Source organism: Ceratosolen solmsi, unplaced genomic scaffold (genome assembly GCF_000503995.2).
Source record: "Ceratosolen solmsi marchali unplaced genomic scaffold, CerSol_1.0 scaffold1, whole genome shotgun sequence".
In the NCBI taxonomy this organism is placed as follows: Eukaryota; Metazoa; Arthropoda; class Insecta; order Hymenoptera; family Agaonidae; genus Ceratosolen; species Ceratosolen solmsi.
In genome coordinates, this window is record NW_011948415.1 from 9,612,794 (window position 1) to 9,626,026 (window position 13,233).

At 28.2% G+C, this 13,233-nt stretch overlaps 4 protein-coding genes across 4 annotated transcripts; 2 read left to right on the plus strand and 2 right to left on the minus strand.

The window, feature by feature from the left end:
* Positions 1-1,902: 1,902 nt before the first annotated feature.
* On the minus strand, positions 1,903-4,773 carry RpL3 (ribosomal protein L3). Its single transcript, XM_011507880.1, has 7 exons — positions 4,556-4,773; positions 3,978-4,146; positions 3,574-3,709; positions 3,308-3,494; positions 2,784-2,986; positions 2,386-2,541; positions 1,903-2,190 (listed from the first exon to the last, which is right to left on the minus strand). Exons 1-7 carry the CDS (start codon positions 4,710-4,712, stop codon positions 1,978-1,980), a joined length of 1,221 nt encoding a protein of 406 aa, XP_011506182.1. The 5' UTR covers positions 4,713-4,773; the 3' UTR covers positions 1,903-1,977.
* Positions 4,774-5,533: 760 nt separating this feature from the next.
* Positions 5,534-8,007, plus strand: LOC105368767 (zinc finger CCCH-type with G patch domain-containing protein). The gene is made up of 9 exons (XM_011507881.1): positions 5,534-5,608; positions 5,711-5,914; positions 5,986-6,063; positions 6,128-6,265; positions 6,328-6,470; positions 6,541-6,719; positions 7,069-7,338; positions 7,438-7,617; positions 7,711-8,007. Exons 1-9 carry the CDS (start codon positions 5,567-5,569, stop codon positions 8,004-8,006), a joined length of 1,530 nt encoding a protein of 509 aa, XP_011506183.1. The 5' UTR covers positions 5,534-5,566; the 3' UTR covers position 8,007.
* A 340-nt stretch (positions 8,008-8,347) lies between these two features.
* Positions 8,348-9,892, plus strand: LOC105368768 (box C/D snoRNA protein 1). Its single transcript, XM_011507882.1, has 7 exons — positions 8,348-8,367; positions 8,485-8,666; positions 8,735-8,826; positions 8,951-9,129; positions 9,195-9,383; positions 9,447-9,571; positions 9,642-9,892. Exons 1-7 carry the CDS (start codon positions 8,348-8,350, stop codon positions 9,878-9,880), a joined length of 1,026 nt encoding a protein of 341 aa, XP_011506184.1. The 3' UTR covers positions 9,881-9,892.
* A 289-nt stretch (positions 9,893-10,181) lies between these two features.
* Sec22 (vesicle-trafficking protein SEC22) lies at positions 10,182-12,238 on the minus strand. The gene is made up of 5 exons (XM_011507883.1): positions 11,791-12,238; positions 11,069-11,178; positions 10,749-10,909; positions 10,516-10,662; positions 10,182-10,452 (listed from the first exon to the last, which is right to left on the minus strand). The coding sequence occupies exons 1-5, from the start codon at positions 11,863-11,865 to the stop codon at positions 10,304-10,306; spliced, it is 642 nt and encodes a 213-aa protein (XP_011506185.1). The 5' UTR covers positions 11,866-12,238; the 3' UTR covers positions 10,182-10,303.
* Between the last annotated feature and the right edge of the window lie 995 nt (positions 12,239-13,233).

Below are 13,233 nucleotides of genomic sequence, written 5' to 3' on the forward strand. Positions count from 1 at the left end.
AGGCACAATAAGCACTGAGCGTCTCGCTTTAACCGTGAAAAGTGAATTTATTGATTCGATAAACATTCTTTACATTTCAAGGGCATTTCATTTTCTCACGATATAAGAAAGTAATTCTTTTGTGTAATGCTCCAATAATGAGTTCGGACTACTTGCGATTTTAATACGACACCCACCCCATTGCTTATTCTATAGATTTGTGCTGATTTGTATTTTAATTCTTTTTCCGCGTTTCATTTGGTTTTGGTCGAAAAACGAGGAGAGACATAAAGTCATCACGTACGAACAAAACTTAAATTTAATTATTATTAACTAAAAAAAACATGATATTGCGGGCTCTTGCGAGGGCGACCGATCAATTAAGTAGCGAATAAACATGCACAATGAGCCAAAAAACTTACAAATTTGGTCAGATAGAAAAAAAACTCAATGACTTCGCCTTCCAGGCAACTTATTTGCCTTTACTCGAAAATGTAATAATATCGAACAATCGTAATGAAATTCAGCCAATTAAATAGACCTTTATCGACCTTCTTCAAGCTTAACCAACCGAGTACGTAAAATCCGCTTTAAAAGACTTTTAATTAATCCATTTAAAATTCACGAACATTATACGTCTCGATTAGCTTATATAACCTGCTAATATATATGGAGGATTAATAAGAAGGAATAATTATTGCAAGAGCCTTAAAATTATGGCAGACTTGACCATGAATTTCTAGACAATGTCTCTCAATGACTTATTAACGAAATCTTTTTTTTTTTATTCTTTCTTGTGTAATTATTAAAGAGAAATGTGCAAGATCGGGAGAATTTAATGCTGCCACAGCCTGGACTCTGAACGAAAGGTAAATATTAAAAAATTGCCAGCAAACCGTGAGAGCGTTTTTTTTTTTTTTTTTTTTTATTAAAGAGTGCGACAACAGCCGAGCATCACGTCCAAGGCATTAGACGGTCTGACTCTGAACTTAATGGCCTGTTTGTTTGCAAATTGCGCCATCGCTAAAGGGCATCAAACAATTCAAGACTCGTTTTAACTTGCACATTTGAATAACTAGTCGAGACCCACCCCCGCCACTCATGCGTCATAGCATATACGTGCGCGTTGGGGTTGAATTTGCATGCTGTCATTACTTACTGCTCGGAGAATCGCAGTTTCCCCTTATACAAAGGCCAACAGTGATTTTTCGCGGTTTGTATCCTGAACGCCGAGTTACGAATTCTTTAACTTATACGCCTCAAGTGCGCTTTTTTTTCTTCTTTTTTTTTTGTTGAGCATTAAAAGGAGGGTCGAGAGTTAAGTCGATTACTATTTTCAACGTACCGTTATTATTTTTAATAATAGAGAAATATCTTACTTTATTAATTTACTTACGATATTTCTAATGCGCTTAAATTTTAATTGCAATTTTCGTAAAATACCGAACATTTGACAGTATGCACGATTAATAATTATAATTGTATTTTTAAACGGCAACGTAATTTTAATTACTTTGACAATGTATTACATAAAATAATAAATAATTTGGTTTAAAGAAAGTAAGGATATTAAGAATTTTTTTTTTTTTTTTTTTTTTTTTTTTAAAAAATAATTATTTTTGTACTAAAAAATTACATTAGATAAATTAATTTCCTTATATACTATAAAACAATCTATACAACAAATATAAACAATAATTTATGTTATTTAATATAATTGGCATTTGGTTTTTATTTAAAATTTTTAAAAAATATCCTATCAAACTTTGTTTTATAATGCACTAGATGAAATGATTTATGGAATAAATATAAATATTTGATTGAAAGGAGAAAAAAAAATCATGATTAATAATGATGATGCACCATTAAATATCCGAGTTACGAAACGAAATTTAATTTAAAAAATTATTGGAGTGGTAAAACTTCCATAGTGGAAATAAAAATATTTTTAGTTTTGAAAAAACGTTTTATCAATAATCGACATTCACAGTATATAAATTACTGAGTGGTCGTTGCGGCACCGCTTGCAGCGGCCGAAACAGCTGTTGCTTGTGCCAATTCTTCTCGAATTCGATCCTTCTTCAGTTGGCCCATGAACGAAGCTTTGTCTGCGGCGGTCTGGAACCGTCCATGGCCAAATTTGGAGCTCGTATCGATGAATTTGAGGTTGATTTTTTCGAGGGCTGCGCGTTTTGTGTGAACCAAGAGTGACTAAAACAACAATGAGAATACTAGGATTAATTCATGTCGGAATATAGTTTAATAATTCAAGTATTTTAAGGATTTATAATCAGTCCTATCATTAAGAATCATAAAATTAGTACTCATAATCCTTTTGGCTCTAAAAAAAATTCATCACAAGAAATATGGAAATAAAAGAAAAATTTAATTATAAAATATACAAACCTTTCTTAAAGTAATAACACGTTTCTTAGGTCCCATGCAGCAGCCTTTAATCATGACAAAGTCATTGTTAACTTCTCCATAATGAGGAAAACCACCCATAGGCGTAATACTTTTTTCTGTTAAATCATACTCCGTTGATGCATTGTTTTTCACGATCTATAATAAAAGAAAAATAATGTTTTTTTTTTAATATAATACCTTAAAATGACGTTTAATAAACGTCATTATTTTTAAAGGCGTGTAGCTTGATTGGGAATCTTTGAAGTGCAATAAACACAATAAAGAACTATGACACAGCATTGATATAACCTCAGGATATATACACTTGTCTACATTACAAGTACAATTAATTACATTTTTTGAGGTACGTATATAAATCGATTGAAATATTTAGTTACCTTTCCATCCTTGGTGTGAATTTCTTGCCCAATACGATAGATTTTTTTATTCATTTCAGTACGATGATGATATCCTTTCTGACCAGCTCTTGCTACGGTAAATGAAACTCTACTGGGATGCCATGCACCGATGCAAGCGACTTTACGAAGACCTTTGTGTGTCTTGCGAGGCAATTTCTTTGTATGCCAACGCGACGTAACACCTATAAGTCACGCTTAATTAGTTAAACTTTTAAGCATCCGACATATTATTTATTTAAACATATGTGTATATTACAAGTCTTTTTCAGTAGGAAGGCAGCATATGTTTTTCAACAGATTAAGTCTGATTGGTACATTATGCAATTTCATCACATATTTAAATTACTAATTTATTTTAAATGATACGCCGAGAGAAACATTTTAATAGTAATTTATAAATATCGAAATAAAATAAGAAAAATTAATAGGTCCGTATATCGGTAATTTTAGAAAGTAAAAAAGCAATAATATTCTTTGCAAAATTAATGAACTTTTATTCTTACCCTTGTATCCTTTTCCTTTTGTAACACCAATGACATCGATCATTTCATCAGCAGCAAAAACGTTTGCAACGGGAACACCCTTCTCCAGATGCTCTCTGGCCCATTTTACTTTTTCATCGATAGTACCACCATTAATTTGAATTTCCATGATATGGGCTTTCTTTTGACGTTGTCTCAAGAGTTTCATCTACAATAAAATTATTACATTTATTAAAAGTCGCACGTACAAACTTTATTTTCAAATCGACAAGATAAAGTATACATACTTGGGTGTGAGCAATCACACGTACAACTTTGCAGTACTTGATGATTTTCTTGAAGTCTTTTTCAATAGAGTCCCGCCCTAGGTCATCTTGCCACTTTTTGGAGGCTTTGGTAAAAGCCTTCTTCTTGCTCTTATACCTATGCAGAAGCAAATGACTTTTCTATGCAGGCAAATCCCTAATCTGCAAATATGCTGATTTCATCAAAATTGAGCGGAAATCAAACATAATTGCCGGAGCAGCCTTAATACGGAGTATTAAAAAACTCTATGGCTAACACCGTCACAGAAAAATTCTCATCTTTAGAGCGGAGAATTTAAATAGAGCCAATTAAATAAATTGTTCAACTAGAATGAGTTCTGTGTATTTTTCAATATAAAAAAAACTTTCATGTTTCACATTCTCACCAATTTTTGTAGAATCGTCTTCTACAATCTTCCGACAGATGTTCGGCCCAGACAGTGGTCAAGGCTCTTAATCCATGAGGAGTTTCGATGTATCCGACTACTCCAACGACAACCATTGGTGGTGTTTCAAGAATCGTTACAGCTTCGACAATTTCTTTCTTATTCACCTCTACAAATTATTAACTCTATTAGTTTTTGTTAAATAAAGTAATTTAATTTAATTAATCTTTGAGAAAATTGTGTCCTATATGGTTTTTCTCTCTGTCTTGGCCCAATGGGCTACATCAAGTTTATGGAATATACAGGACTACAGCACACTCCTACAAGTAGGGGGCCGAGTTATTTTACGATGTCGCAGTTTGGAATATACCGTACAAAATCAAACAGCTCCTGAACTGCCATTAATTCATCAAAGAGTACATTTCTGCATCTTATATGTGAATTAATAGACATCGAATAACATATAAAGTTTCTTTGCAATACAAAGTAAAATATCTTTAAAATAAAATATAAAAAAAAAAAAAAAAAAAAAAAAATTCTAGTTAATTAATTACACGCGTTTAAAATTATTCACTCACTTGATCCGGGACGATCGGCTTCACGTACAACGTGGGTCATACCAGCTTTGTAACCGATAAATGCCGTTAAATGAACGGGTTTCGTCGGATCATCTTTAGGGAAAGCCTTTACCTTACCACGATGACGTTGAGATCGTTTTTTGGGATAGAATCCCATCGAACCGTGTCTCGGCGCACTAAACTTTCTGTGCGACTATAAAATAAATACAAAAATGGATATTTTAATTCTCGAGGGAACACGTGCTCAAAAAAATTTAACAAAATTTCATACGTAATCAGACCGCCCTAGAATGCTTTCTACATAGTTTATTCGGTATAAACCATAAACATTATAAATCTAAATCATCATTAAGCGTTAATTCGATAAAATAACAGGTAAAAGCACCGTTCCATTATTCATAGGTTAGTTAAGCTATGTCCTAGATAAAACGTGGCCGATATCCAACAATTTTCTCTCCATCAGCGAAAATTAATAATTTAAAATTAATATAAAGAACAACGACTAATATCAATAACTAGAATAATAATTATTATTATTTAATAATGTTTAAACGCGGGAATACGATTGCAATATCACCACGTTACGGTCAATTATGTTACGATGAAATCAACCCGTATTTATTAATTATTTAAAAAAATATACTATTGGAAGCTCAAATAAGACTTAGCGGATAACGATAATTTATTTTTCAAATTAATTATTATAACGATGTATGAAATAATTATAGATAAAATATTGACTCTTACCATGATGACGCCAAAAAAGAAAATGGACGACTTGGGCGGTTGCACGAGTTTTTATAACGGCGTCTAAGATAGAAAATCATCTAGATAATAGATGATAGATGATAGATGATAGATGATTTGCGAATAAAATTTCATCTATTAGCTTGTATTTTATGCTTAATACTTTCCATTCGGCACTTTACTCCGATTTTACAGAAAAATTTCTTATTTCTTCGATGTAGCTTTTATTTCTTTTTTTTTAATTGAATTTTTCAATAAATTAACATGGAAGATTTAAAACAAGCTGTTAGACAATACGAGGAACAAGTACGTATTTATTATTACTTGTTTTCGCTTTAAATTTGTTAACCTTTTATCCAATTTATTTAAAAATTATAATTGTATTTATCAATTTGCTGTTATTTAAAGCTATTTCAAGTTCAACAAGCACTGATCCAAGCAACTGGTTCAGAAAGAGAAAACTTATTAAGTTTGCAGTCCGATCTTGAAGAACTAATACAACTTACAGAGACAGAGGAAAATGTTGAAAGTACAGACGATTTAGAACAGAGATCGAGTGATTTAAATGAAGGGCCCAAAACTCATTTAGACGACGAGTATGACTTATTTAAGGTAAAAATTAAAAATATAATCAAATTATTTGTAATTATATGATAAAATTAATATATTCTTTCATCAAAAAGGCTGAACTGGCTAAATTAGATGAGTCGACAAACGTCGACAGTTCAGAATCTGTTGTGCAATCATCGAATAGTTTTGAAGTCAGTATAATGATGTATATCATAATTTATAAAAGCATAACTATAAGACAGTTTTATACTGTAGGACGAATTAAAGGCTATTGAAGGTACCAAATGTCGAGCTCCACATGGCAGCAGTTGGGGTGGTACCGGATATCACAATGCTATGGTTTGCTCGGTATACAAAAATGATGATAATTTTTCAAGTCTCAATGACATAATGGTATGAGCTTAAATAATCTTGGAATAAACGAAATATTTTTATAATTCTTGAATTATTATTAGGTTAGGGTATTATTTATTAATCCAACACACAAGGAAATGCTACCATGTCCTTATTTTTTGGATGGATCGTGCAAATTTTCCGAAGAACAATGTCATTTTTCTCATGGAGCGCTTATTCCATTCACTAGTATTCAAGAATACAAGTATTAAATTGTTAATTTAGAACATTGTTTCTTTATTCATACTCATAGATTATATGAGAATTTGTTTTAGAGAACCAGATTTTTCAAGTATAAAGATGGGAAGCAGAGTTTTAGCCAAACAAAAGAATAAATTATGGCATAGAAGCGTTGTTTTAAAGACCCCTGGTGATCAGAATGATCAGTATGAAGTTAAATTCGAAGCTAGTGGTAATGTAATTGAAGTTGGAATACATGATTTGCTTCCTCTTGGTAATATGTTATTAATTGTTATTTACATATTAAAGAATTTTATTCAAAATTTGTGATTTTTAGTTAATGTGTAATTAAATGCTAAAAGTATAAAGAAAAAAACTAAATTAAAACTAATATTAGCAATATATAAATGATAGAACAAATTAAATAAGATTTCATACTTGATTTATTCAATTTTTTACAATATTGCAACAAATTTTCATAAAACTACTCTTGAATAGGCTTATGAACCAAAAAAATAATTGTACATTAAAAAATATTTATTAGCTTTTATCAATTACATTGTAAAATTATTGTTTTATATAAATAAGAATAGTTTGATAAAATATATTTTTGTTAATATTAGATGACGACGGATTGGAAATGTCAGATTCATCCGATGATAGTGATTATGATTATGAAATGAAGAATTGTAATAACGAGGAAATTGTACATAAAGCACTTTTAACAGTCAATTCTACTGAACGTCTTGGTAGTTGGGAAGATCATACTCGTGGGATTGGCAGTAAATTAATGGCGAAAATGGGCTACATTACTGGTACAGGCTTAGGTAAAAGAGCCGATGGCAGAGTAAATCCTGTTGAAGCCACCGTTCTACCAGCTGGAAAATCGTTAGGTTAATTTAACTTTGTTATTAGTTTTTTATTTAATAATATTTATACATGTAATTCAGCTTCAAGTATGCTTTAATTATAAATATTATGAATGGATTTAGATCACTGCATGAATTTAAGAGAAAATGCTGGCGGAGACAAGAATTTATTCAGCGTTGAACGGAAAATACAAAGACAGAAAAGAAAAATGGAAGAGCAAAGACAAAAAGAATATATAAGGGAGAAGCAACGTGAAAAAAATAATGTTTTTAATTTTATGAATTCTGCTTTTGGAAATAAATGTAATTTAATTACAATTCTATTACATGTTAAAGATATTTTATATGATTTAAAATATATGTGATATATATATATATATATTTATAATTTTATAGCATTAAAATCAGAGCCAAGCAGTTCAAAAACTCATAAGGAATTAAAAATGGAATCTAATAAAAATTTGAGTATAGCCAGTTATGAAATTGGAGAAAATATTTCAAGATTAGAAAAAGAATCTTCGAAACTTCAAAATAATTTAACGCAATTTAGTAAAGGAAGCGTACACTATAATAATATTGTTTCCAAATACAATGAAACACAAAAACAAATTACAAAATTAAGAGCTTCGGAGAAAAGGATATCAGCAGAACAAAATCAACGAAAATTTAAAGCAAAATTAACAGAATTTTAAAAACAGTATTATTAATATTATTGTTAAGTATTGTTATTATAAATAAGGTTTATTTTGAACTATTTATGTACATACTAGTGCAGTAAATAAAATAAAGTATAAAATATTCTATTTTAATATACTTTTTGTAAATTAATTTTCATTTCAAGGTATATCTAATACAAATTTAAAGTACATTAGTGCATATTTTACCAACTTTCTAATTTTTATTTAGAAAACTTTAATATAAAGAAAAAACTTAATAAAAATCTTTAAAAAAGCAAAATATAACACTACTTTATATTGAAAACTTTGAAAATATTATTTTTCCCTCCCTTGTGACAACTTACCTGTTATAAACAATGGCGGCGATCAGTAAAAAGTTAGTTATATTCAATTATAATTCTTCTTTTATTTTTAAATAATCGATTATTTGTATAAAAACAATAAATATTATTTTCTACAATTGTTATAAAAAAATAATTTATTTAAATTGTAGGTTAGACAATTGCGAAGTGTGTGCCAAAAATATTGCTAAATATACTTGTCCAAAATGTGAGGTTAGAACATGTGGATTGTCATGTATAAATATTCACAAAAAAGAGTTAGATTGCAGTGGAGTACGTGATGAAACAAAATTTATACCTTTAAATTCATTTACAGATTTAGACCTACTAAGTGGTAATTATTTTAATCAATTATAAATTTTTGTTTATTTGCAAAAATGGCTATTAGCATTTACGTTTCAGATTATCGTTTATTGGAAAATATTGGGCGATCTGTTGAAAATTTTAAAAGAAATCCTGCAAAAAAATTTACAAGATATAAAAACTGTGCCATAGTATGTATTGCTAATATATATATATATATATATATATATTGCTATTGATAAATATATATATATTATATATATATATAACGAATGCATAATTAATTTTATAATTTAAATTAATTTATTGCTTAAGTTTTTAGAAAAGTTAAAGCATGCAGCGCACAATAAAGGTATAGATTTAGAGTTTATGCCTCAAAATTTTAGTAGGCATAAGAAAAATACAACTTATTTAAATTGGAAAACTAATGAATTTTTTTGGAGAGTAGAATTTATTTTCCCGCAAGCAGATAACACAAAATGGAGTTTAGATAAGTAAGATAAATTTTAGTTTGTTTATATTACAATATGCATTTATTTTAAATTAGATAACATTTCAGAGTATTGGATAATAAAAGATTATCTGTTGTATTAGAAGAAATCCTAAATTTTGATATTCGATTAAATGATAATGAACAACATAATAATCTATCAGTACTTTATAAAAAATTGATATTTTATCGAGCATGTGGAATAACTGGACTAAAAGCTTTATTGAAAGCAGAAAAAGTACAAAAATCGGATACTAGGTACGCTTTAATGCATCATTTAATCATAAACTTTTTGATTAATAATTGTTTATTTTTTTAAAGGTTTTACGAATTAGATTTATCATTATCATTGGAAGAAAATTTAAAACAAAAAACAATAATTGAATTTCCAGTTATTTATATTATACTTAAAGATCATTCCGATATGTTTGAAATCATAGATAGTGGTATGAAATTACTTTAGTATCTTTCTTTTATCTTTAATATATTAAGTTATAAAATAACGAATATTTTTAGATGATGAAGAAATCAAAGCAAAACCTTCTTCTAACTTAAGGAGAAAATCAAATTTTGAAAATAGGAGTAGAATAGGTCATAAATCCAATAAAAACAAAGTGGATTCTACTGTCAATTACTTTTTTTGTTCAGAACATTCAGATTTGGAGGAAGAAAGTACATCGGATGCAACCTATCTTAAGAGTGATAATCAAGAATTTTATATACCTGATTATAATGAATTAGTGAAAATGAAATAACAAAAAGAGTATCGCTAATATTTTGTATGAATTTTTATTGTAAATACAGTATTTTTATAGTTATTAGATCAAACTTTTTATAAATATTTGAACATTAATAAGTTATATAATATCTAGTATATTGGTATCTCTTTATATCCCAAAAACATCCATTTATAATACAGTTATATAAAACTAATTTAAAAATATGCTATACTATATAGTAGCATTTATAAAAATTGTTTTCACAATACCGTTACAAAGCATAAATCAATGGACTAAACATATAATTATTAGGTAAAAAAGCAATTGACGAGATAAATTATTTTAACAAATTATGGTATATTCAAAAAAGCTTCATAAATTATGTCTTAAAATCTAGAAATTAAAACTAACCCTTCACGAAATAACAACTTGGCAAGTGTTTTTTTTTTCTTTTTGTAACTAAAGAATGAAAAAATATAATACAAACACAGAAAATGCAACTAATCCAGCCACTGCTTTAATATACATAGATTTACTATTTAGAAGAGCTGCATCTTTTCTGTATTTTTGGGATAACATGGATAAGTTTTGCGTTTTTGTATCCAACTCTAAAAAACAATTAACAACAAATCATTATTTTTCTAGTTAAATATTAATTAATAAAATTTCACCTGAAAGAACAGTCCCTCTTTGTAATACGTCATCAATATTTTGTACCATAATTCTTTGAACATCTTGAAGTTGATTGCTTAAGACATTCATATTGCGTCGCGATCTGCCATCTGAAAAAATTTTTTGGGCCTTTTGCAAATATGTATCTGCAAATAAATTAAATTAACTTATTGAAGAACGTACGTTTTAATAAGTATTTTATAATCAATCATCTTTGTCAATAAAAACATACCAAATTCGATAAATATGTATGGTCGAGAAACTTTATCAACATTTTTGCCATATTGATTATGGAATTCTTGAGCAATATCTTCTAAATAACTGTATGAAGAGCGTTTACTATATTGTCGTTCACACAAAACTAAGTAACATACATTATTTTCAATGAGGTAACTGAAATTATATGCTAATCTATTATATCAGTATTACATTAATATAAGTAATAAATAATAATAATAATAATAATAATAATAATAATTTATGTTTTTGTTGTTATTAGGACAAATAAGACTGTGTTATTTAATTTAATCAAATTATAAATTAATTGCTTACTGGAAAAGATACGGTCCTGTTTCTATTGTGCATCTTGGCGGAGAATGTGGGCCAAGTTTCTTAAATAACATTTTTGCTTGATTCTGATAATACATAAAATTTTTTGTTGTCTAAAAATAAACAAACACGAATATAATTAATAAATTTATACAAATAAAATTTCATTTATGTTATCAATGTATTTGTACAGTTTTGAATATTAAGAATGTAAAGAATTATGCAAACAAAATTGTATCAATATTTTAAATAATTTTTTCTTAAAATAGAAGATTTATTTAATAATATCTGAGCCATATATTTTAAAAGCCAATATTTTAAAATAAAGAAATTATAATATACATTTTTGTTACTTATCTCCTAATACAAGTTTTATCAAATATCCATTTATTTTATTGAATTTTTATTACAAATAATGTCTTTAACAGTATTGTACTCATATCGAAGTATAGTTTTTTATTTTAAATTTCATTGAAAATAGCCAAATTAGTCTAACATATTTGTAAATTTAAAGTTTTCAAAATTAAAGCAATTATCTTTGCTGTATTATAAGATGAAATTGCATAGGTATATGCAATGATCAAGTAACGTTGGATAATTCAATATTTTAATAATGATTCAATCAATAGGAGCTCCAAATTATTAAAAAATTATTTGAAAAATCACTATCATATTGTCAAAGAAAAGCTGTCAATACAATAATTTTTTAGATAATGATTTCTAACCTGCTCGTCTTTCTGCATTCCAGCTGCCAACGGCAAACCATCGCCTATTCGCGCTATCATTGTTAATAATATCATTTTTACACTTTTTGTTTATAAATATGATTTTTTTTTTTTTTTTTTAAGAACGTATTAATGTACGCGGATTTTGTCTATCATTTGTACGGTACGTACCCCAAATGGATTTAACAGTTAAGTCAATGAAAGCTACTTAATTCACCAGTCTTATGAAAAAAGTAGACAAGTCGCTACTTTAGTCAGCAGTGCGTAGAATATATAATCGCATACAATTTCCAAAGTCACTCGGCCTTTATTATTTTTCACACTGTCTCACCAATGTAATGATTCCACATCAGTAAATAAGAGCCTTCCATATGATCCAGTGGTCATTTAAATTAATTGACTCCGACCATACAATTATACAAATACGAATACTTAACATACTTGGTATGTGTTATTGCATTTTTAATGTAATCTCTAAAGATTATATATTTACACTTTACAAGGATTTGATAGTTGCTAGTTGCTATTTATTCTGAAACGTGTCAAAAAATATGTGGGCAAAATGGAGGATCGATAGATAAATGATTGTTGATAAGTATCTGTTAAGGTATAAGCGATGGAAAAATATTGGAGGCTGTAGATGTTAAGGCGTCAGCAGTGATAATAAAAAAATATAAATATATTTGTAGTTTCAATCGTAAGAATAAATAAATAAAAAAAAGTGTTTACATTTTCATTTATTTTTTAAGGAAGAAGGTTTTTAAATTACATGCTAACCATAATAAAGATAAGGTTTAACGCGTATTAATAATGATTAATCGTGAGTGCCGGTAAAGTAAAAAACAAAAAAGAATCAAAAACACAAAAAAAAATAAAAGAGAGCAATATTTTTAATTTTACAGGGTCTCTGGTTCTTTTGTAAAAGAATCCTTTATATTAATTTTCGTAAGATATTCTGCATTTATAATAGTAAAAGTTTTCGTTTTGAAAAAATTACTTCATTTACTATTACGTTTAGTTGGATGCTAGATTTCTTCTTGAGAGAAAATCTCGTTAAGAAAAGGAAATCTCTTAATATTTTTAAAACCAAAATTCCATTCAAATTGTATAGATTTATATATTATAATATATCTAGTTCGATTGTAAGCCGACTTCGCATGTTACTTGTGACTATTTCACAAACTAACAGTGATTATGATATTTAAAGCTAATCGATTGAAAAAAAACAATTAATGAACTGATCTGCTGGTACTTATAATTCTATTTTTTGTTTTTTTTTTGTTTTTAAATGAAACTTCAGTGCCCGTGCAAAATATATCTTATTCAAGGAGCTTGACCCGGTAGGGACTTAATTAATCAGTAATCTTAATATTAAGAAGTTAAACGGAAAAATGGAGCCATGTTAAAGCTCGTCCTATCTTGTCTCGATGCGCCTCTCTCGGC

Bases quoted from the DNA above. Each gene is read 5' to 3' on its own strand.
- RpL3 (XM_011507880.1), bottom strand. From the start codon at position 4,712: ATGGGATTCTATCCCAAAAAACGATCTCAACGTCATCGTGGTAAGGTA. The intron at 3,710-3,977 runs GTGAGAATGTGA...GCTTCTGCATAG, and splicing joins AGACGATTCTACAAAAATTG to GTATAAGAGCAAGAAGAAGG. The intron at 2,191-2,385 runs GTTTGTATATTT...TTGTTGTTTTAG, and splicing joins GTGTTATTACTTTAAGAAAG to TCACTCTTGGTTCACACAAA.
- LOC105368767 (XM_011507881.1), top strand. From the start codon at position 5,567: ATGGAAGATTTAAAACAAGCTGTTAGACAATACGAGGAACAA. The intron at 6,720-7,068 runs GTAATATGTTAT...TGTTAATATTAG, and splicing joins ACATGATTTGCTTCCTCTTG to ATGACGACGGATTGGAAATG. The intron at 7,618-7,710 runs GTAATTTAATTA...ATAATTTTATAG, and splicing joins TTCTGCTTTTGGAAATAAAT to CATTAAAATCAGAGCCAAGC.
- LOC105368768 (XM_011507882.1), top strand. From the start codon at position 8,348: ATGGCGGCGATCAGTAAAAA. The intron at 8,667-8,734 runs GTAATTATTTTA...TTTACGTTTCAG, and splicing joins AGATTTAGACCTACTAAGTG to ATTATCGTTTATTGGAAAAT. The intron at 9,384-9,446 runs GTACGCTTTAAT...ATTTTTTTAAAG, and splicing joins GTACAAAAATCGGATACTAG to GTTTTACGAATTAGATTTAT.
- Sec22 (XM_011507883.1), bottom strand. From the start codon at position 11,865: ATGATATTATTAACAATGATAGCGCGAATAGGCGATGGTTTGCCGTTG. The intron at 11,179-11,790 runs GTTAGAAATCAT...GTTTATTTTTAG, and splicing joins GAATGCAGAAAGACGAGCAG to ACAACAAAAAATTTTATGTA. The intron at 10,453-10,515 runs GTGAAATTTTAT...ATTGTTTTTTAG, and splicing joins AAGAGGGACTGTTCTTTCAG to AGTTGGATACAAAAACGCAA.